General features: G+C 42.3%; 1 protein-coding gene and 1 pseudogene across 1 annotated transcript; both read right to left on the bottom strand.

Annotated features, from left to right (window-relative positions):
• Positions 1-1,031: 1,031 nt before the first annotated feature.
• LOC125534575 (uncharacterized) lies at positions 1,032-1,831 on the bottom strand (annotated as a pseudogene).
• Positions 1,832-3,608: 1,777 nt separating this feature from the next.
• LOC125534576 (uncharacterized) lies at positions 3,609-4,223 on the bottom strand. The gene has a single exon (XM_048697764.2). It carries the CDS (start codon positions 4,126-4,128, stop codon positions 3,769-3,771), a length of 360 nt encoding a protein of 119 aa, XP_048553721.1. The 5' UTR covers positions 4,129-4,223; the 3' UTR covers positions 3,609-3,768.
• Positions 4,224-22,623: the final 18,400 nt, after the last annotated feature.

Genomic DNA, 22,623 nt, shown 5'->3' with positions numbered 1-22,623 from the left:
AAAACTTTTTTGTATTCTTGTACCTAGTTACACTTATTGATCCAAGTTTCGCTATCTTTCGTGTTTGTTTGATGTGAAATAAATTTTGTTTTGTCATAGCAAAATGATGTTATTTATTAGAAAATAAAGTTAGTAGTATAAATTCTGAATTTATTTTTTATATTATTGGACTATTGAATTATTAAAACGGATATAAAAATGAGAGTTTCATACACAATGAAAAAGGAAAAGCATGCAGCAAGACGCACATTTGCTTCTGACGACATAGTTACTATGTACTGAACAGAATGGCTTAGCACAATATTTTTTGAAAATGTTTTTTACTATTTGGGTTATACTATGTTATTGAAAATATGTTACTATGTTTTACTATTTGGGTTTTCTCCTCTTTTTTGTGTCAATGAGTTGTTTGCAATTTTCTTAATAATATTCTGCGTGACTTTGTGCTGATTAATAGTTCTGTTAACGAAATCAGAGATTCAGTCTTTTCTTGAAAGTTTAAACCAACGATCTTTTACCTAAACGCAACAATTTATCATTTGTGACAAAATTTTACATTTTCTGTATGAGCAAATTGTAATTGTAAAATTTCATCACAAATTATTGTAAACAACAATTTGTCATCTACCTAAAAGCAACGACCATGGTGTTCTGCCTATATCCAAATTATCTAAATTGTAATTTGTTAGTACAAGCAAGCTGTTTGCAAAACATCATAGCACAGAGTGCTCATGTCAGCGCGACAAAGCGCACATATTGCTTCTAGTTCACTTCCAAATCACATTAGTACACCCGCCGAACTCCCCTACCACGTCACTCAAGAGTAAGTGAGCCCCGATCCGGTACACATAGAACAAAGAAGCGCATTTCTATTTGCAAAAAGGAACCATAAGATACCACGAAGTAGTAAGCAAGCTACTTTCATGCCTAGAATGAGTTTATCGTCACTTGTTAGTACACGGATGGTTCAGCTAAACAACCCGTGAAATTTCTTCAAATTGCCATTTTTTTATTTTTCTTCCTTTTGGAGATTCATAGTTATGTTTTCATTTTCAGCTACTATCAGCAGAACACCATGATCTTTTTGTAGTAGTACACTCTACACGGTACGAGGCAGTTGCAGCTAGCGTCTCACTATCGGTTCAAAAGACACAGACCAAGTCAAATTCAGTTCCAACTATTTTTGTCTTTGGGAGAGATGGATGCCAGTTGGACCAAGATTGGAATGCAACACTTGGAACAGGTTAAACTCAAAGTTGTCACTTCTTTATTTACTGCTGGCATTAGACTCTAGTACCAACCAACCAGACCAGCCAGCCACCCCGTGATGAGACTCTACCTACTGGCAGGCGCTTACTCGTCGTCGTCTCCGCCGCCGCCGCCGAAGAGCTCGGACCGGTAGTAGAGAAGGGCGAGGATGAGGATCAACATGACCACCATGCCGATGTGGGGATCCCCCGACGTGTAGCACGGAGTCGGGCGAGCCGCCGAACGCAAACACACCAGGGCCGTGATCCGAGGAGAGGAGGAGCAGGCCCACGGGGCCGAGCAGCTCGGCGATGGCATCGGTGACCGCCTCGCCGCGGCCACCCACGAAAAGCGGCCACGCAACCAGCAGCCCCACCACCACCGCCAGCAGCAGCCCATGTGGCGCCCCGCGCGGGCCAGCGTAGTACTGCTCGTCCGCCATTGACACCTCCTTGCTCTCTTGCTAGCAATCCTTGTCTCATCTGGCGACAATTGTGCGAGGCGTGGTAATGGTTGTGGCCAGTGGGTAGAGTACTCGAGCCTTTAGAGAGGGGTGGGAGTGTGACTAGTGCAGCGGAGCGGAGCGGAGATAGGCTTGTGATGTAATGGGAGAGGGGCGGATATGACATGAAGGAAAAAAAGTGGTGGGGTGGTGGTAACGTAAGGCTACTGAAAGTGGGCACCAGGAAAGTTCTGCTAAAGTTCAGACTAGTTTTTTTTCCTTAGAACTTTAGGTCAACTCTAGCCGATCCCCTATAAAATTGAGAAATTTCCGGTCGAGTAAAGTTTAGTGAAGTATATTTACTCCGCAAACTTTTGGCCGGACCTAGCCGATCCCTTAAATATAACGAAGTGTAATTTCGTTTTTTAACTTATGCATTCTAGTTCACATTACAACTACATATAAACTGCACACATATAGAAACTAAACATAAGTATGAAGGTTCAAGCAAATCACGAATATAGTTTGAGAAAGTTTTGAGAGCTCCCTGGTGCCCCTGCACCCTCATGAACAGTAAATTCAAAAAAGAAATGAAAAAAATTTAAAAATATGAAACTTTAGGGGATCAAATATGATCAAACTTTTGAAGTTCTTGTAAATTTTCAGCCACAGATAACTGTCGAGGTCCCCTAAAAAAAATACTGCTCAAAAGAGCACAAAGACTTTGAACACTGATTTTGGTTTTTTTAGGTGAGGGCTCCTCGAATGTTATTTGAAGCTGAAACTTTGCTGGTACGTTGAATGCTTTATCGTGTTTGTTGTTTCAAAGTTTCAGATTTTTTTTTGTTTTTTTTTAATTTACATTTCATAGAGGGTGTAGGGCCACCCTGGTGTTGAAAGTCCTGTCTCATATAGTTTACAAACTGAATTCAAAGTTTACAAAACGAATTATTCAAATTTAAATACACCGAATGGTTCAAATGTAGCAAACAACATGAAAAAGCACAACTAGGAAGTACTACGAAAATTAAAGATTCATTCTTTTCTTGAAAGTTAAAACCAACGATCTTTTACCGAAAAGAAACAGTTTATGATTCAAGGTGAAATTTACATTTTCTATACGAGCAAGGGGATGAATATAGTGTGCCTGTATCCGTGGATGAGCTCATAACTCAGTGGTGGGAGCGCGGTGGTTTCGCCCCACTAACCTGGGTTCGACCTCTCTTCAGGTCAAATTTAGGTCTCACATTCTCTCTTAAACATAATCTCTAAAACATAATGCCGCTGGGTTCCTCCCCAGTTGGTCTAGTCTTTTTTCATTGTGCCTCTATCCAAATTATTCAAATTGTAATTTCTTAAATGCAAGCTCATTGCAAAACATCTTAGCACAGTGTGTGCAGTACATGATGCACTCCTGTCAGCGGGCGCAGCAAAGCGTGCATGTTGCTTCTAGTTTGCTTCCAAATCACATCAGTACACCCGCGGAACTCCCCCACCGCGTCACTCATGAGTAACTGAGCCCGATCCAGTACATAGAGAACAGAGAAGCGCGTCTATTTAAACCATGAGATACCAAGTAGTAAGCAACTACGTTCCTGCCTAGGATGAGTTTATCGTCACTTGTTAGTACACGGATGTTTCAGAACTGACTTCAAATTGCCATTTTCGTTTCAAATTTTTTTTCCTTTTGGAGATTCAAAGTTATGTTTTCATTTTCAGCTACTATCAACAAACTGAACACCATGAGCTTTTGGAGTAGTACACTACACGACACGAGGCAGTTGCAGCGTCTCATGCACTATCGATACAAAACGCACAGACCACGTCAAATTCAGTTCCAACTTTTTGTTTGTCTGTCTTTGGGCGCGTGAGATGGATGCCAATAGAACAAAGATTAGAATGCAACACTTGGAACAGGTTAAACGCAAAGTTGTCACTTTGTTATTTACTGCTGCCTGCTGGCCGGTGGTGCAGGATGCATGACTACCGACGACGAGGAGAGGCGGAAGAGAACAAGCACATGGAAAAGAAAACCCAACCAGCCACCCCGAGAAGAGACTCTACCTACTGGCAGGCGCCTACTTGTCGTCGCCTCCGCCGCTGCCGAAGAGTGCCGACCGGTAGTAGAGGAGGGCGAGGATGAGGACCAGCATGAGCGCCACGCCGATGGGGGATCCCCCGACATGGTACACGGCGTCGGGCGAGCCGCCGTCGCAGGAGAGGAGGTGGATGAGGAGGAGGAGCCCCAGCGGGAGGAGGAGCAGGCCCACGGGGCCGAGCAGCTCGGCGATGGCTTTGGCGATGGTATCGATGACCGCCTCGCGGCTGCCACCCAGGAAAAGCGGCCACGCAACCAGCAGCCCCACCACCACCGCCAGCAGCAGCAAGTGCGGCGCCCCGGGCGGGCCAGCGTCGTTCTGCTCGTCCGCCATTGACATCGCCTTGCTCTCTTGCTAGCTGTCAGAGACCTTCCCCTTGTCTTGCCTGGCGACAATTGTGCGAGGCGTGGTAATGGCTGTGGCCTGTGGGCAGAATACTCAATCCTTTATAGAGAGGAGATAGGCGTGTGACGTAATGGGGGAGGGGCGGATCACATGAAGGAAAGCGGTGGGGTTGTGGTAACGCAAGGCCACTGAAAATGGGCCCCACGAAAGTTCCACGAAGGTTCAGGCTAGCTTTTTGGCTGCTACGGTATTTGGGTACTCGAATCCTTGCTTGCTGCTTTGAAACGTACAGCAGTACACCAGTCCAATATTTGCCAGCAAATAATACCCCCTCCGTCGCAAAATACTTGTCAGACAAAATGAATGTATCTAGACATATTTGAGTTCTGTATACATCTTTTTTTATCCATTTCTACGACAACTAATTCCGAATGGAGTAATAGAAATTAACAAATGTTAAAAGATCCACATCATCGTATTATGGTAATATTTTTTCCTAAAATAACTATTCAAAGGATACCCAATTTGTACCGGGAAAAAACATGAAAAAATTCAGTATTTGTCGGGGTTTTAGCTTGTTGGCTTTAAAGACACAGTTTTTGCAGGAAAAATGATAGTGATTGACCAAAGAATAAGCAAAAGTTTAATTGGATATGCGATGTACGGATCTCCATGCCTCTATATCCAACATAGATTAATGCTCTACCAATTGAGCTACATCTCTGTTCACATACATTGCACTAATTTGTAATTATACTCGAACTATATATTTCCTTCCTAGCAAACAAAATTAAAAAACAGTATAACACAGCTACCTAGGAGCCTTCACAGCAATTTGACAGTCTCAGTCGTCGGGTCCTCGAACGTGCGATGCAGATCAAAGTCAGGCGAGCCAGGACGCCCGTCCGCGTCGCAGCACCGTCTCGCGGGCCGCTGCTCCGCGGAACGACCTCGCGTTCCTCTCAGTAATCGGGCTGTTAAGGCCTACTTCTTTCCATTCATGCCAACAGCCCAAGTTCTCCAGGTTTCAGCGCTATCCCACCCCCGAACGAACGGTCTCTCTGTTCCTCCGCGCCGCCGTTCCTTCCTCACGACGGCGTTCCGCCGTGGGCAAGCTTATGCTCCGCAACTGCCTCCGTGCCAGTATGGTCCACCCGCCTTCTACTCTTCCTCCGTAGCCCCTTCCTTGTTGTTCTTAAATTTCATGTCTTGCAGTGTTCATGTATGACGGCTGCAGCAGCCGCCCGCCCCATCGGCTTCCACCGCCGGCTGTCCTCCTGCTACATCATCCTCCATGCCTTGCATCTGTACCGCACGCCCCTTCCCCTCCCGTAACCGAAGCTGAAACTCCATGTTCAACGGCTGCAACCTTTTCACACAGTGGACCAGACCAACGGAACATGCCGCATGTGGTTCATCGGCCATCCGATCCCTCTCATGAAACCCCAAGCTTAGACAAGCAGATGATGGCAGGCGGCGGGATGCCTTCTCGCCTTCTGTGCGCGGAAACATAGGCCAGATGATACACGCGAACACAACGTTGGGGCGATAGTTCTGCACTTCTGCTCTGCTCCGTTCTGCTTAGATCCAGGTGAGCATGTGACATCGTATTGCAGTGTCCTTCACGTACTTTCTATTTAATTTTCCTTGCAAGAAACTATGAGATGACGTTAATTTTTTGTCTCAGTTGTCCTTGAGTGATAAACGTCTAGAGTGGCTGTAGTGCGTGGATAACTTAGGTTTGAACGCTGTTGCTCAGACCTTGTGTCCCAATTATTCATGATTTGGTGCTATAACATCTACAGGCTTGGTTGAAAAGACGTGATGAGAAAACATTTCATTTGTTAGTCCCATTTCGAGGCTGTGGGGAAAGCGCATACTCAAATGGTGAGAGCATGATCATTATTTCTAAGCTGGAAGCTCATCGTGACAGACACTTATGATCGAGTTATATTTTATTTGCATCATGATATCGTAGTGGCATGAAAAAAGAGATAATTGTTCTCCTGTAGTTAACCATTCATCTCTTGCAAAGTCTAAACTTGGTTGTTATATATTTGTTTTGTGTGGGTCTGTATGACAGAACTATATTACATTGTGTGGAATCTTGCTTTTTCTTACATGGTAAAGATATGTATGCAAGCTGCAAGTGATAATGGTACTAGCAAAAAATAGTCATACCTATTAGTTAATATAATTCTCAGGTCCTTTTTCAGGTTTCCAGCCATTCTTCATTCTTTGTTTTATGATAGATAAACAATTTGACATTAACGCAACTACTAAAATTGTTGCAGAATTAGAAGGACAATTTTACTATTGCCTTTGCAACTGTGGGACTAATAGGGAAAGAATACAAAATTTCATGTTTCTTTCCTAAACGAGCGACAATTGCCATTGTACTCCCATGTAGTGAGAGGCGGCAAGAAAATGACAGACAACATAGGCTACCCCACACTTTTACTCTTGACCACCATCAATTAGTTCATCTCAGTATTCACCGTGTGCTGGTAATTGACTTTCAATTATGTTAATGTTTGTGCAGTTCGAAGGAACATCATCATGTGATCATGCAATGTCATAGACAACTACTCTGGTGACGCATGCCTTCTTACTGATTGAGAAGGAGATCATATACCGACTCATCAGATTTTTGGTAATTTGTGCCGCCATTGTCATTCACTCATATAACTGTGTTGTGCAGTAAAGATTTAGCAACTTTATGAAAATGAACCCCTTTTAGAGAAAGCAAAACATTAGCATAAAATTATTGGTATGTACATGATATTGTGCAGTAGATATTATATTTTTCTTTTAAACAGTTCGGTATCTTGGTGCCAGACATTAGTAGAGATATATGTCATAACTGGATTCTGGGATTGCACATTCAAGTGTTCATAAAATATTGATGTGATGATATTCATGATTTGTATTTACTTACATGATGTAGTTGTGATCACTGATTCCTCTGTCTCTCTATCTATGTAGAATAATTTAGACAATACAAATTTGTCATATGCTAATAATTATTATAGTTCCAAATTTATCGAATATTTTTATAGTTATTTTTCTAAGATGGACGGGCGCGGCAACGCGCGCCTTCAAGATCTAGTGGTTAACTAAGACAGACATGGTCACATATGGTGAATAGTACTTTTTGCACTTCGAGCAGAGCGGGCTGCCCTCCTCTGACTCCGGTGATGGTACGCCCCTCCCTCGCATCAAGCCCGACCGTTGGTACGAGGAAGTGGAGGACGACCAAGGCCATGGACGGCGCCAGACTCCAAGAGTGGCCTCCACGGGTTGCTATGGCATGCAACTCGGGGGCCCCAGGCACGACCATGACGACAACAACCGGGGAGGCCTCCACCGCTCGTGGAAGGACACCCTCCTGGGCAACTGGCACACCTCCAAGGACAAGGCGCCGACATATGATGAGGTAGAGCCAAGGAGGAGGAGCAGCACGGATATGAGCAGGCACCACTGGAGCGGCTCCAAGGGACGCATCACGTCGTGGTGTCTCTGGATGCTGGAACTAGCACCCACTGTTGCTACATTCGTCTCCGATCACAACTACGGCGAGCCGTTGCATCGGCGACGAATGCTGGAACCACATGGACAATTTGCTTCGGCCGGCAGCGTGTTTTGCTGCAAAGGGAGCGGAGCACCAGTGATACAGCCGTCGACCATGACGAGTCGCACCGAGGAGCAGTGACATCAATTAGCGGTACGGTGTTGTTGATGAGGCAGGGGAAGGTTGTGGATGGCAACGAGCCAAGGCGTTGTGGCTACTAATTCGAGTGAGGAGAGATACGATGTGTTTTGCGTGCAGAGCCGGTCAAAATTTTGGCCGACCGACCGGCGCCTAGCGCTTAATTCAACTTCCCCTAAGAAGGGTTAATTCAGTTGAACTTTGCGAGAAAATAAAATGAGAGATATCGAAAAATAGTCCAAGATGGAAGGTATCAATCCCCCAGCCTGTTGCAAGCTTAGCTAAGAGCAGTGCCAATTGAGCTACATCCCCGTTTACATGTATTGTATTCATTAATTAATTATATACTACTACTTAATTTTAATTAAAGAAAGTGCCGTGTCACTTCTTCATTCTCATGACTATTCGGATGTTAAATTTCCCTTCCAAAAACCATTGAGATAGGATGATTTTCCCCAAAGTATTGACGTAGATTTGAAAAATGATGAACCTTGTGTTTGAAAATGCTGGATATATACCAATAAAAAATACAGTGTGAAATAAAAAGTATGTGACACCTGTGCTTATCTACGCATGTTTTTTTAAGAACACAACACGGACGCGGGTGCTCACATATACACGTGTACAGTCACCTCTATGACACACACACACACACACCTTACCCCTATGAGCACCTCCGAGAGACTGAGCTGACATATCATTTTGTGATTGACGAATCACCACAGCTGCCACGTAGTCAACGGGGATGTCTCCTTTCACTGAACGCGCATAGCCGGAAATTCTAAAATTAACACGTGAATCTAATCTACGGAAGGTAATCTCATTATTTATTCGCATTCTGTTTTTAGTGACCCATAACTCAATGCACTCCGTAATGCATTTCTCCTTTTGCAAAAAAAAAAGGATTTCTACATTCTTAAGTACCGATGATAGCTGAATAAAAATCTAAAATGTTAGTGTGAAAATTTTCAATGCTAGTTTTATTTACTACGAGCACAACAATTGGCGACTGAAAGTTGATCATATTTGTTAACAAAAATTTGTCAGCCCATGCATGGTGGCATTTTTTTTATCTTCTTGCTGGCTGATTTAATTTCATATTCGACGGGGACCTCTCCTTCCATTGAACACGCATCGCCGAAAATTCTAAATTTAACAAGTTGAATCAAATCTACGGAAGGTAATCTCATTATTTAGTCGCATTCTGTTTTTAGTGACCCATAACTCAATGCACTCAGTAACACATTTCTCATTTCGCAAAAAAAGCATTTCTCCATTCTTAAGTACTGATGATAGCTAAATAAAAATCTAAAATGTTAGTATGCAAATGTAAAATGCTTGGTCCGTGTGAAAAATGCCAATGCTAGTTTTATTTACTACGAGCACAACAATTGGCGACTGAAAGTTGATCATATTTGTTAACAAAAAATTGTCAGCCCATGCACGGTGGCATTTTTTATCTTCTTGCTGGCTGATTTAATTTCGTAGTCGACGGGGACCTCTCCTTTCACTGAACATGCATCGTCGGAAATTCTAAAATTAACACGTTGAATCAAATCTACGGAAGGTAATCTCATTATTTATTTGCATTCTGTTTTTAGTGACCCATAACTCAATGCACTCCGTAACGCATTTCTCCATTCGCAAAAAAAAAGAAGCATTTCTCCATTCTTAAGTACCGATCATAGCTGAATAAAAATCTAAAATGTTAGTATGCAAATGTAAAATGATTGGTCCATGTGAAAAATGCCAATGCTAGTTTTATTTACTTCGAGCACAACAATTGGCGACTGAAAGTTGATCATATTTATTAACAAAAACTTATCAGCCCATGCACGGTGGCAAAAAAAATTATCTTCTTGCTGGCTTGCACGCAGGGAAAAAGGCAGCGATAAAACTATAAGTTGGAGATGCAAGGAATCAAACCCCGTGCCTCTATTCCGCATTGATTAGCGCTCTACCAATTGAGCTACAGCCCCTTTCACATTGGCTGCATTACTTCAATGGAATTTATATTAATTAACTGATTGCAATCAAGAAAAATACTGCCGTAAATATATATCCCAAGAAAAGCGTGAGTTTGTTTCTATGGAGTGATAAGGTTAGTTAAGCGGCAACCTGACCAGATTTTACGTGGTTTCTTTCAGATATGCCGACGTTACTCAGCGAGTCAGCGTACTGCACCATGCGTATTGTTCATGCAGGCGTCAAAGCGATATATGCACCCAGCCAGATGGCTGTACTTAAACTAGTTTCTTCCAAACAAACAAAACAGTAAACCGAGACATGACGACACATGGCCAGTTCGGCCAACGAAGGGCACAGACTAAGTTGATTTGTGTGCTCGCTGAAGCTGGAGCTTCTCCTATCTATCTAATGAATTTGCGTGATAGCAACGCCAACGCTGCCCTCAGCCTCCAACTTCCATCCCATTTGAAGATCAAAGCAGCATCACATGCAGCGTCACAGATTTTTCCTTTTCTTTCATGCTTCCCGGTCATTTATGAAGGATAAAAAAATTATGCACGAAAAGTGAATCAAACGACAGAAGAAATGAAAAATTGACATGGAGATGCGAGGTATCGATCCCCATGAATCAATCCAACATAGATTAGCACTCTACCAATTGAGCTACATCCCCATTCATATGTATTACACTAATTTGAGATTTTAATATTAATTATTTAATTACATGCGATCAAGCAAAATACTATTGGTCGTTAATATCCCAAGAAAAAGCCTGAGTTTGTTTTAATCCATTGATTAGTTAAAACTCCAACACACCTCTGATTTTACGTGGTTTGTTTAGATACGCACCCAAAACAGTTGATGTCTTCCTAACAAACAAACCAGTTAATCGATCACATACCTATCTTAGATAAACCGCCACCCCTTCCGCTCCCTCCCTCGCCGTAGTTGGGTGGAAGCTGCGGGTGGCGGCTTGCCTTCCCAGCGACGGGCACGGCTGGGATGTTGCCACTGTGGCGGTGGTGTGCTTCGGTTCGGCGGATCCGCCCGGTGAGATGTGGAGGGGTGGCAGCCCCCAACTCTCATTATGGTGTTGTGATTCAGGTGGGTTTTGCCGCATACGTGGGGCGTCTCCCTCGGCCGACATCAATGTGGGTGCTGCGCGAGGCTCAGCCCCCTGTTAGGCGATGCTCTGCGGCGGCTTCATGGCGATACAACTGGGCGGGCGCCCGATCCGGTCGGGCTTATTGGATCTGACCCGTCGACATTGCCCGATGGTGAGATGAGGTTCGCGGCGGCTCTCAGGTGTTGCTGCCGCACTGGCTTCTTGGGAGTTGTGCAGGTAGAGGAGGTGCACTGTGTTGTGGTTTCACGTGTGGTGTTGGGTTGTGCTTTGGGCGAAAGCTTGTTGGGCTCTTGTTGGTCGACGACATTGGCATCATGGACGTTGTATCACATCCTCGGAGGTGCCGCCGTCGAGTCCATCCTCTGCACACCCTCGGATCTAGTTCTTCTGGTGAAAGCCTATGGCCCGATCAGGCGACAGTGTCGACATCTATCACTTCCCTCTTTGGGGCGTCGTCTTGAAGACCTATGGATTCGTTCGCACTCTCGATGTGCTAGACACTCACTGTATTGCAGTTGGCAGGTGCCCGACCAGCAATATGGTGGTGTTGCACGCAATTTGGCAACGATGAGGGCCAGCGGTGCGCCACCTGTCGCAACCTGCGTGTTTTCTTTTTTCATAGATTTGTTTTTCAAAACGTTTTATCTCTTGAACCAAATCACAAACGATTTTCATAGTTGGATTTCTCACGTCGAGATCACCAAAACTGTATCCATTGTGAATAGGTTTCAACGTACTTTTTCATGAAAGAAAGGAACCAAATAAAAAACCAAAACAAAAACCTGGAAGCCAAAACAAAAGAAAATAAAAAACCATAATAAAAAAAGACCAAAACTGAAGAAATAAATGATACCCGAAAGCACAGTTGTGCTTTTTCATTTATTTTTTTAGGGAAGCACAATAGTGCATTTCCCTTTCCGGAAGCACATGCTGTACCTTTTCCTTTTTAGAAAGCACAGGTTGTGCTTCTCCTTTGTTTGAGAAACACAGACAATGACTCCTTTTTTCATGAAAGAATAGTTGTGCTTCTTGCAGAAACACTTGTTGTGCTTTAACACTGCTTCCTGAAAAAAGTGAAAAAAGTAAATCTTACTGTTTCGCCAAAACTTAGGAAAAATAAGAAAATGATGAAAAGTAGAAAAAAAAGCCATATAAAAAACAAAAACAAAAATCGGGTGCGCCCAACGTGTGACAAGTGCCGGCGAAAAAAGAGAAAGAAAACAGGAATGAGCAAAGTGAACACCTATTTGCTGGGCTGTCGCTTTTTTTGTTGGCGATATTGGGCCTGGCCTCCGGCTTGCAAGGGGTATGATGGACCCAAGAGTCAATCCATGCAGGGTGGCATAGTTTTTTTGTTATCTTCTTGCTGGCTAATGGTTTAATTTCGCGTGCTAAAAAATATGATTTAATTTCGCAGGAAACAAAAGCGATAAAAAATGAAGTTGGAGATGCGAGGAATCGAACCCCGTGCCTCTATTCCGCATTGATTAGCGCCCCACCAATTGAGCTACATCCCCTTTGGCCAAAAATACATTAATTCAAGCATTTAATATGAATTAACAGATTGCAAGCAAGGAAAATACTGGTCATAAATACTACTCCGGACGGAGGGAGTATATCCCAAGAAAAGCGCGAGTTTGTTTCCGGATCCAGATTTTACGTGTGGTTTCTTCAGATATGCCGATGCACCTAGTATGCCGTTTGTTCATGCAGGCGTGAAAGCTATATATGCACCATGCCATCAAGGAGGCTGTACTTAAACTAGTTTCTTCATATAACAAACAAAACATGACGACACATGGCCAGTTCAGTCAAACTAAGTCAATTTGTGTGCTCGGTACTATCCTATTCATCACACAAGATCAGGTTGGGTACAGACGATGACATCGCTGAAAGCTGGAGCTTCTCAGGCGACGTGGTCTTCGTCAACATGGTAGTGCCATCATGCACCCAATTTCTCACGCCGTGTGTTTTCAGCCCCGTATGTGCGCCGAAATGTTTCCCACACAATTTTCTCGTGCCATGTGTTTCCCGCATGGATCTTTCAGACGCAGAGGCCGGGGGTAATCCTCCTTTTCTAAAAAAAAATGTGTTTCTCGCTGAATTCCTCATGTCATGTGTTTCCGCATGAAAGTTTCCCTCACAATTTCTAACGTTGTATATTTCCTGCCTGTTACCGGGGCCCCAAGTTATAAATAAAATTCTTAATAATTTCATGCTAGAATACCAAAACTACAATATTGCATGTGTCACCCCATGGTAAACATTACTTAATTTCCAATCTCACGCTCGTATTATTACTCGCAATCTCCAAACGTCCTGTTGGGGATATCTGATTATGGTATGTATTCTCACTATGCTCCATAATTATAATAAGTGAAGTGGAAAGTCATATATCACTTCAAACAAGATGGTGTATATTTTTGTTCATACGGGCAATTTTTTAGATCATTTTATTCTCGCTATGCTCCATATTTTATGCGATATGATACATTGTTGTTAAATTTTATTCCATTAAATTTGTCACCTTATTAGGTTGACACATTGTTCTCAAACATATAGTAATTAGCGGAAGGGGAGCTGTTTGACGAGATTTTGTCGGACCGAAGAATCTATGAGCTTGGGAAGTTTTTACATAATGTTTTTCCTAACCATTTTCGGAAGAACAAATGTAATAGTATTTTGCATGTGCACGTATTAGAGAAAGCTTCTCCATGCCTACGTGTATCTAGCAAGGCTCACAAGATGACCATTCTTGATGCACTAGCTATCTATCTAGTGTGGACTAAAGAGCCAGAACCGGATGCATGCATTGCATTCTAGTTACCATGTTTAGGTGGTGTTTGCTTCTCTAGTGCTAGGACTTTTTCCAGTTCCTGGAACTTTTTGAAAAAGACTCTTAAGGAGGTGCTTTTAAGGACTTTTAAAGACATTTTTGTGTTGGGACTAGAAAAAGTCCCTGGAACTAAACACCCCCTTAATCCTGAATATATTAATTAAATATTCCGGCGAACGTCCTAAACCTGACACGATGTTTAAGCGTTTGAGCAACTTGTTTGCTAATCTCTGGAGCGGCATATGCACGCGCTCACTTGGGTCCATCAGGCAGGAAGCTGGATAAGCTACGCCTCGAGCTTACGGTTTGGATGGATAAGTGCCGACTAAGTTTTTTTTTAACGGAGACGGGAGCTACCGGTAAGCAATCCACCGTCTGTCACTTTTGTCAAGATTCATATAGCTTTTATATTCTATTTTCAGATATAGAATACACATAGTAATACATGTACTAGTGTCAGATGAAGTCAGTTTTTTACAAAAGAAAGAGAGTTGGGTAGAGAAAACTGTGCATGCATGCTTGCGTTCTCTCGGGCCATACATATGACATGCATTTTATTTTCATCCCCTATTTTTAATGATTCATATCTTTTGAACCAAATGTCTACTATTGAAACTTTTTGTATATTTGAATTCATGGTGACAAGACCTTCAAAACAAGATCAATTTTGCATATATTTGAAATATTATATATATATATATATATATATATTTCAATTATCTTTGAAATCATTTTCATAAAACATTAGATTTTAAAGCTATATTTCGCTCGTTTCAAGAAACTTATTTCAAAACAATATTACACTCGCTCAATTGAAAAACTAGATTTCACTTGTTTCAACAATAAACTTTACTTGTTTCAAAAAAAAATATTTCCAAATTGTTTCACTCATTTCAAAGAATATAATTTCACTAGTTCCAAAATAAGTATTTAACAAATTTGAAAAATCACATTTCACTGATTTGGAAAACTGATTTCACTCATTACAAAATTTATCTAAAAACTAATTTCACTTTGTTTACCCAAAAAGTATTAAAATGCATTTCACTCAGCAGAAATATCTGTTTCAAACAGTGAAAAAGTCGTTAGATTTCACTTGTTTCAACAATAAACTTTACTTGTTTAAAAAAACTAATATTTCCAAATTGTTTCACTCATTTCAAAGAATATAATTTCACTAGTTCCAAAATAAGTATTAAAAAATTTGAAAAATCACAATTCACTGATTTGGAAAACTGATTTCACTCCTTACAAAAAATACCTCAAAAACTATTTTCACTTTGTATTTACCAAAAAAGTATTGAAATGCATTTCACTCGGCAGAGATATCTGTTTCAAACATTGAAATAGTCGTTTGACACCAAAAAGATATATTTCACTTTTTTGAAATAACTTATTTCACTCATTTCAGAAAATACATTACAGTCGCTCAATTGAAATACAATATTTCACTTGTTTCAAAAAACTGATTACACTCATTACAAAAGATAGATTTCACTAGTTTCAGAAAAACACATTACAGTCACCCCATTGAAGACACAGTTTTCAGAAGCTGAAATATGAAACTCACAAAGAAAACTATATTCAGAAAAGTGGTTTCAATCATTTCAATAACTGATTTCATTTTTTCAAAAATTGTAATTTAAAATGAGTGAAATTCGTATTTTGATATGATTGAAATAGTAAAAATTAAACTAGTTTAAATATATTCAAGATTGGTCTTATTCTAAAGATCTTATGTTCAGGAATTTGAATATATGAAATTTTTGAATAATAGAACATTACTGTAAAAAATATTGGCCATCTAAAAATGTAAACAAAAATAAAATGCATGAATTTGTTTGAGAGAGAGAGGAGAGATGCCGCATGTATACGTACAGCCCACTGCAAATAGTACTGCCTTTCCTGCCATGAGGCCTATTGATGTGACATTGATTTGATCATATACAAATGATTACCTGCCATAATACATGAGTATACATATGAATGGATCCTACTTAGACTCAGATCACAAAGCAGCTGAACGATGGATACTATGCCGGTACATCCCGGCTCCGGTAAAAAGGAGTTTGCGGGATAAGTGCTTGGTCCATGTTTCTAGGCAGCGACGGGCTAGCTCAACTGAAAATCGACGGCGTCGTTACGATGCGCCGTGCTTCGTCCAAGCCCAAGCCCTAGGCACACGCACACGGGCGCACACACCCTGCCGTCAGGCTGCACGAGGCACACGCACACCGGCTGGCCGCAAGGCCACTCTATTCATACACACCCGAGCAGTTCAACATACATAAAAGCTCTCCCGTTTCTCTCCGTCAAGCTGGCCGGCCGGCCGGTCACGTATCTACGCAGCCTCAGGTAAAAAAGGTACGGTTCATGGTCATTATACACAGGTACACATGAGGGTCGCAAGGCCGTCCGGCAGTGTGGCCGCAGACATAGATGATGCTTACACACCGATCATATTGCCGTAAGGTTGCTGCTCGCCTTCATCACACATACATGCATCGATGATTCGGCGAACAGGTCTGAGAAAAGTGCAACATATGGGAGGCAGCCATGGGGTCATATGATGCCCAAATACAGGTCCAGATGATGAACAGGTTGACTCGGCAGATCTGATCATGGGAGTTTGGCTAACCCCAAAAACAGGTGCAAGGTGAAGGTGATGAAAAAGTAGGCCTTGCGTCAGAAATATGGGATTAGTTTGCCAACCCGAATATAGGTGCAAATGGCCAAGATGGTTAGAGAAAAAATATGATCGGTTAACACCGATCTAAACACAGGTGCAGGTGGTCGTTGATCTAAAGAAGTGTCGGTACCTCAATAAGAAAAGATAACAAGATCAGACAGCAACATTTCTAGCACTTAGATTCTCAGCCATGCTAGTAGCAGACGGTGCAGGTTATGCGAGGATGAAATGGATACATGGGTCGAGGCACTATACAAATTAGTACAAGCAGCAGAGGAGGGATAGAGCCAGCCCACATGCAGAGTCGGCCGCAAAGCCGCCGGGATTCCGAGGCACAACCAGCACAGGTGGGCGCTGAGCAAAGAACGCATGCCTGCACCTTGATGAAACAATGAGAGATTGAATACAGGGCCAGCACATGTTACACAGACGCAGGCGTACACAGGTACGGCTGGGCGAAGCGTATATAGCCGTCCGCTATCTTATCCGTGCACGTTTGGTGTCTTGGACCCTTGGTCTTTTTCTAGATGGACAACATACACGTACGGCATTGACGGGCCATGCAAGTTGCTCCTATAGTAAAAGAAAATGGTGAGATGATCGTCTGATCCATTTGCTTCTCAAATCTTGGCTTGATGCTTGTGCCCAGAGAACAAGTAGAAAAGAAATGTTGTGCTCTAGATGATGAAATGGACATGCACGTACAATATGTTTGAGGCAGGAACAGTAAACCAACTGATCAGCAATCTTTGTACATGCTAATTACAACCAACTGAGCTTCAGTCCGAGATCTCTTCCGGAGAGCAGGCATGTAGTTTTGAGCTGCAAATTTTACAAGAGATAGAAAACATGCCGAGTAAGGCCGTATAACATTTTCATCCCGATTGATGCATGGCTGAACTTAAGACGATCGGGATCAGCTTGATGATGAGTACCTTTAGAAAAAATGGTGAGATCGGGATCAGCTTGATGATGTGTAGAACCGGCACGGCTGAACTTATGAAATTATCATAGGCAAACCATTATGAGTTAGGCCCTGAAATTTTTATAAGTCGATAAAGACACGATCTGAGGTGCACTGTAAAATTCTCAGAGTATGTGTGCCATCAAAGATCATGTGTGAAGAAGCCCTGTGCATGGACCCCGCACACTCAAGATCATACGTGGTCGAGTGGTGTGACGAGGAGTTTCATCAGCTCCATGTTATGTTTGTGAGCGAGCTGATGTACGGCAAAGTCACATATTTTGGTAGCACACTCAAGATCATGCGGCAATCGAGTGATGCATTTTGGAGATTGGCTCCATGATTAAAGATAAATTGGTTCACACCATGTGTAAAATGATTAACAGTGCCAACACACTCTATTTGGTCATTCGGTACCGACGAGGCCGGATATTCCATAGAATGTCTTGCAGCATATTCCTTTTCCGCGACCGACGAGGCCGGAATTATCCATCTCTGTCTAGGACGACGAGGCTAGACAAACTTTTCCTTGGCTGACGAGGCTAGGAGATCTTTCCCCTTTTCGTGACCGACGAGGCCGGAAATCATTTATGTCCTGACCGACGAGGCTGGACTCGCTTTTGTTCGCGACCGACAAGGCCGGACACATTATTGGAGACTTTCCTATGAACCTGGTGCCGACGAGGCCGGACGCTTCATACCAGGGCCGACGAGGCCTTGGAACATTTACTTCTGCCACTTTTACTTCTCAACACATATTATGAGAATATTTCAGGTTACAAGATGACGACCATCAGCGCAGCTTAATCGAAGGTGTTCTGCGGGATTTACCTGCAGATTAATTAACCGGATCGTCTTAGGAGGCCCCGGGAACCAGAATCTCCACAATTGCTGGATATTAGTCAGATGTACTTGTCCATGGCGCAACTTATGTAATCATGTGGGAAACCGCACATTGTAATTCTAATGAGAATTAATAAAGCAGTATTTCCCTATGTGTTCCTGTCTTTTATTTATTTGTATATGAATGTATACTGGCATGTCCTGCAATTTTATTGTCGTTACGCATTAGGAAATACCCCTGCCCGGGGGACATTTCTTTTTCGCGAAACAAATTGGCACGCCCGCTGGGACATGGTTCTCCTCCCATCTTTGCTGTGCTTCGATGGTCGTCAAAAGTTCTCTAGGCTCCATAACAGCCCGCCATACTCGGTGCTCAGAGCTATTCGTTGCTACCTGGGGGCCAAACACACACAAGGCCCCTAACCAAGTGGGAGATGCCTGAGAGGTTCTCCCGTCACTTCATTCATATCATGAAGGCTTTACAGGTTTCAGACTAGTCACTATTGTAAGAAATGGTTATGGTGATATGTCTCACAACTAAGTGACCTACACACAAGGCACCAAAACACATGTTAAGTGGTGGCATTAAGGACAATGGAGGCCGAATTGAGCCTTATCTCGAGTGAAGGTCAACTATCGGTGTTGCGTCTCATGTCGCTTAGCCGGGTGAAACTATAGGGAAAAGAGCAGAGAGGGCTGCCTGTTTCAACAAAAGTTGTCTCACTGTGTAGCTTCTTGCCACCCTGGCGAAGCCGAAACAAGGGTCCAAATACAATGCCTGCGACGGTTCTAGTTTCCACAAAGGTGGATGGCTACTATCCAAGTTCTCAAGGTGGACCCCCCCCCCCCCAACAAACTGGTCAAATTAATCAAGAAGTCTGTGGTCAGCAAAGAAATCACACAAGCAATCCCTAGCAATCAAACATCAATATGAAGTCAGTGGTATTCAAAAAATCGCAAAGGCAAGTTGAAGCGAGAAAAAAATATCAATTGCAAGTTCGCAGTCATCGAGCTATACCGCATGAGAAATCAGATGAGATATTTTCATCAAGTCCATAAAGCAGGTCCATCAAGTCCAAGCAATAAGGGGTTCACCTGGAAGGAAGGCGGATAGTAGCCATTTGCCACCCCTCAGCAAAAGTAATGGCAGATTCTCAACAGCCATTCTACCCACACAAACCCATCACAATCAGCCATATCCTAAGTCCACGACGGACCGAGACGTAATGCCGATAGAGAAATCTAACTGATGAGACGGTTCAACTAGGTTAACATGGTCTTCATAAAGCCCCATTGAAACATGTTGTTTCTACACATGAGCACAAGGAAGTGAAGTTGTGAGTGCATATCACTATATCCATTTGTTGCATCAGTTGATTTGGCCTTGTTGTAATAGCCTTCACCATAATATCGATGCACCCCATAATTGCTCGGGGCATTGACCCAACCTTGTCTTATGTCAAAGGTAGAATTTCACACTACTTGCTCAAGGCGGCATTGTTTAGTGAGCCGCTCACAACACCTAAAAATCTATGTTGATAAGTGGCATGAATAGTGTGTGGTCTAATGATATGTCTATTTTGCATCATGCTTTTATATCGATATTTATTGTATTATGGGCTGTTATTGCACATTATGTCACAATACTTATGCCTTTTCTCTCTTATTTTACAAGGTCTAAATGAAGAGGGAGAATGCCGGCAGCTGGAATTCTGGGCTAGAAAAGAAGAAAATATTAGAGACCTATTCTGCACAACTCCAAAAGTCCTGAAACTTCACGAAAGTTAGTTTTGGAACATATTAAAAATATTGGGCGAAGAAAGCACCAAAGGGGAGCCAGCCACCGTCAACAAGGGTGGGGGCGCACCCCCTGCCTCGTGGGCCACCTGGAAGGCCCCCGATGCCCATCTTCTGGTATAAGGTGTCTTTTGCCCTGGAAAAAAATCAGAAGGAAGCTTTCAGGACGAAGCGCCGCCGTCTCAAGGAGGAACCTTGGCGGAACCAATCTAGGGCTCCGGCGGAGCTGTTCTGCCGGGGAAACATCCCTCCGGGGGGGAAATCGTCACCATCGTCATCACCATCGATCCTCTCATCGGGAGGGGGTCAATCTCCATAAACATCTTCACCAGCACCATCTCCTCTCAAACCCTAGTTCATCTCTTGTATCTGATCTCTGTCTCAAAACCTCAGATTGGTACCTGTGGGTTGCTAGTAGTGTTGATTACTCCTTGTAGTTGATGCTTGGTTTACTTGGTGGAAGATTATATGTTCAGATCCTTTATGCATATTAATACCCCTCAGATTATGAACATGAATATGATTTGTGAGTAGTTATGTTTATTCCTGAGGACATGGGAGAAGTCTTGCTATAAGTAGTCATGTGAATTTGGTATTCGTTCGATATTTTGATGAGATATATGTTGTCTTTCCTCTAGTGGTGTTATGTGAACGTCGACTACATGACACTTCACCATTGTTTGGGCCTAGGGGAAGGCATTGGGAAGTAATAAGTAGATGATGGGTTGCTAGAGTGATAGAAACTTAAACCCTAGTTTATGGGTTGCTTCGTAAGGGGCTGATTTGGATCCATATGTTTCATTCTATGGTTAGGTTTACCTTAATTCTCCTTTCGTAGTTGCGGATGCTTGCGAAGGGGGTTAATCATAAGTGGGATGCTTGTCCAAGAAAGGGCAGTATCCAAGCACCGGTCCATCCACATATCAAATTATCAAAGTAACGAACGCGAATCATATGACACTACTAGGGAAAACCCTAGTAGTAGCGCTTGAAATATGCATAGCAGTAGCGCTGGGTCCAGCGCTACCACTAAGACGCTATAGCTAACTAGTAGCAGTAGCGCTAGAAAGGGAGCGCTACCACTATACCTAGTTAGCAGTAGCGCTTTCCTTTGGACAGCGCTACTGCTACTTACAGCTTATTTTCATTGTGTGGTTTTATATACAGTACTTTCATCATATGATTTTATGACCATGATTACTTATTATATATAACAGTGGGTGAAATGAACGTGGAGTAGATTCAAGTGGAGGCAACATGTGGTGCATGTCAAAAGTACTACTCTAATCCAAACTTGATCTAGTTTGGATTAGTAGTACTTTCGATGCGCACCACATGTTGGCTTCACTTGAATCTAATCCAGGTTCATTTCACCCGCTGTTATATATAATAAGTAATCGTGCTCATATAACAACTTAGCATCATGCATCATCGATCATAATAATAAATAACTCATCATTGGTATCATAATAACAAGTCATACTCATCATCATCGATCATACAACTTCTACTCGATACCACATCATCATCATGGTCATCTAACCTATCCTACTTAGTTGTTCTTAGCACATGATCATGAGTATTATTAACTAGGACCTACTACCTTCTCTTAGGTAAAATAGCATAAAACAAGATAGGCCTACTCTCCATTATGGAGAATGGAGATTATCATGTCTTCAATTCTTGCCTTTCGCTCAATGTTGCTTCCAAGTACCTCCTTACGACTGTCCATACATTTTTTTCCATTCTTTGATTTTCATGTCTCCACTTCTTTTAGAAATCCAATATGGACAGGTGAGATTCGTATGATGACCTGGCCATATGTTCAAAACATTAAGGCGACCATTCTGATACATCAGATGAGGCACACAATCATTCGGGATTTTCTATTGAAAAACATAGTAATAACTTCGTAGTTAGCAATGTAGTTAAGTTTTAAAAGAATTTATGCAAAAGATGCACAGATGTCGTAATACTAAAAAATCTTACCATGGAATCTCCATGGATGTTACCATAGTTCAACACGTGCACTAGTGGCATGTATTGACCATAATGTGGAGGAGTTTTATAATAGATATTGTAATTCTCAAGATCAGTACAAAATGCGACCAGATGATTTTTCTCCTGATAAGTTAACTCAGAGCCATAGGTGTTGTAGGTTCTGTCTACTATGTTCCGCACATTGTTTGAACAATGAAAATAAGTTGTCAATGGAAATAAGCTATCAACTATTTTGAAATGAACAATATAAATTAATTAATAACTATGTTTGAGAAACTCACATAGCGGTAGAATTGGAAGCGTATCAAGAAGGACCCAAATGTCCATATTGTCTTGGTCGATGTCAGGATCACCAAGATCCATGATGACAAGCATACCCTCATAAAAACCATACATCCTGCAAAGTGCCTCCCAGTTTTTGCAACCAAAATGGGTTACGCTCTCAGAATTATACATATTTACTTCAAAATCCACATCATGATGGGTCCTTAGGTGAATTTTCTTTGTTTCAAAATTTTCATGGTCTTCAAAATCCATCCTCTCCAAGACATAGTGT

Source organism: Triticum urartu, chromosome 2A (genome assembly GCF_056163025.1).
Source record: "Triticum urartu cultivar PI428250 chromosome 2A, HENAU_Tu73, whole genome shotgun sequence".
Lineage (NCBI taxonomy): Eukaryota > Viridiplantae > Streptophyta > Magnoliopsida > Poales > Poaceae > Triticum > Triticum urartu.
The sequence above is the reverse complement of the archived record's forward strand: the minus strand, read 5'-3'. Positions and strand labels throughout refer to the sequence as shown.

Coding starts and splice junctions, on each gene's coding strand:
- LOC125534576 (XM_048697764.2), bottom strand. CDS start 4,128: ATGTCAATGGCGGACGAGCAGAACGACGCTGGCCCGCCCGGGGCGCCG.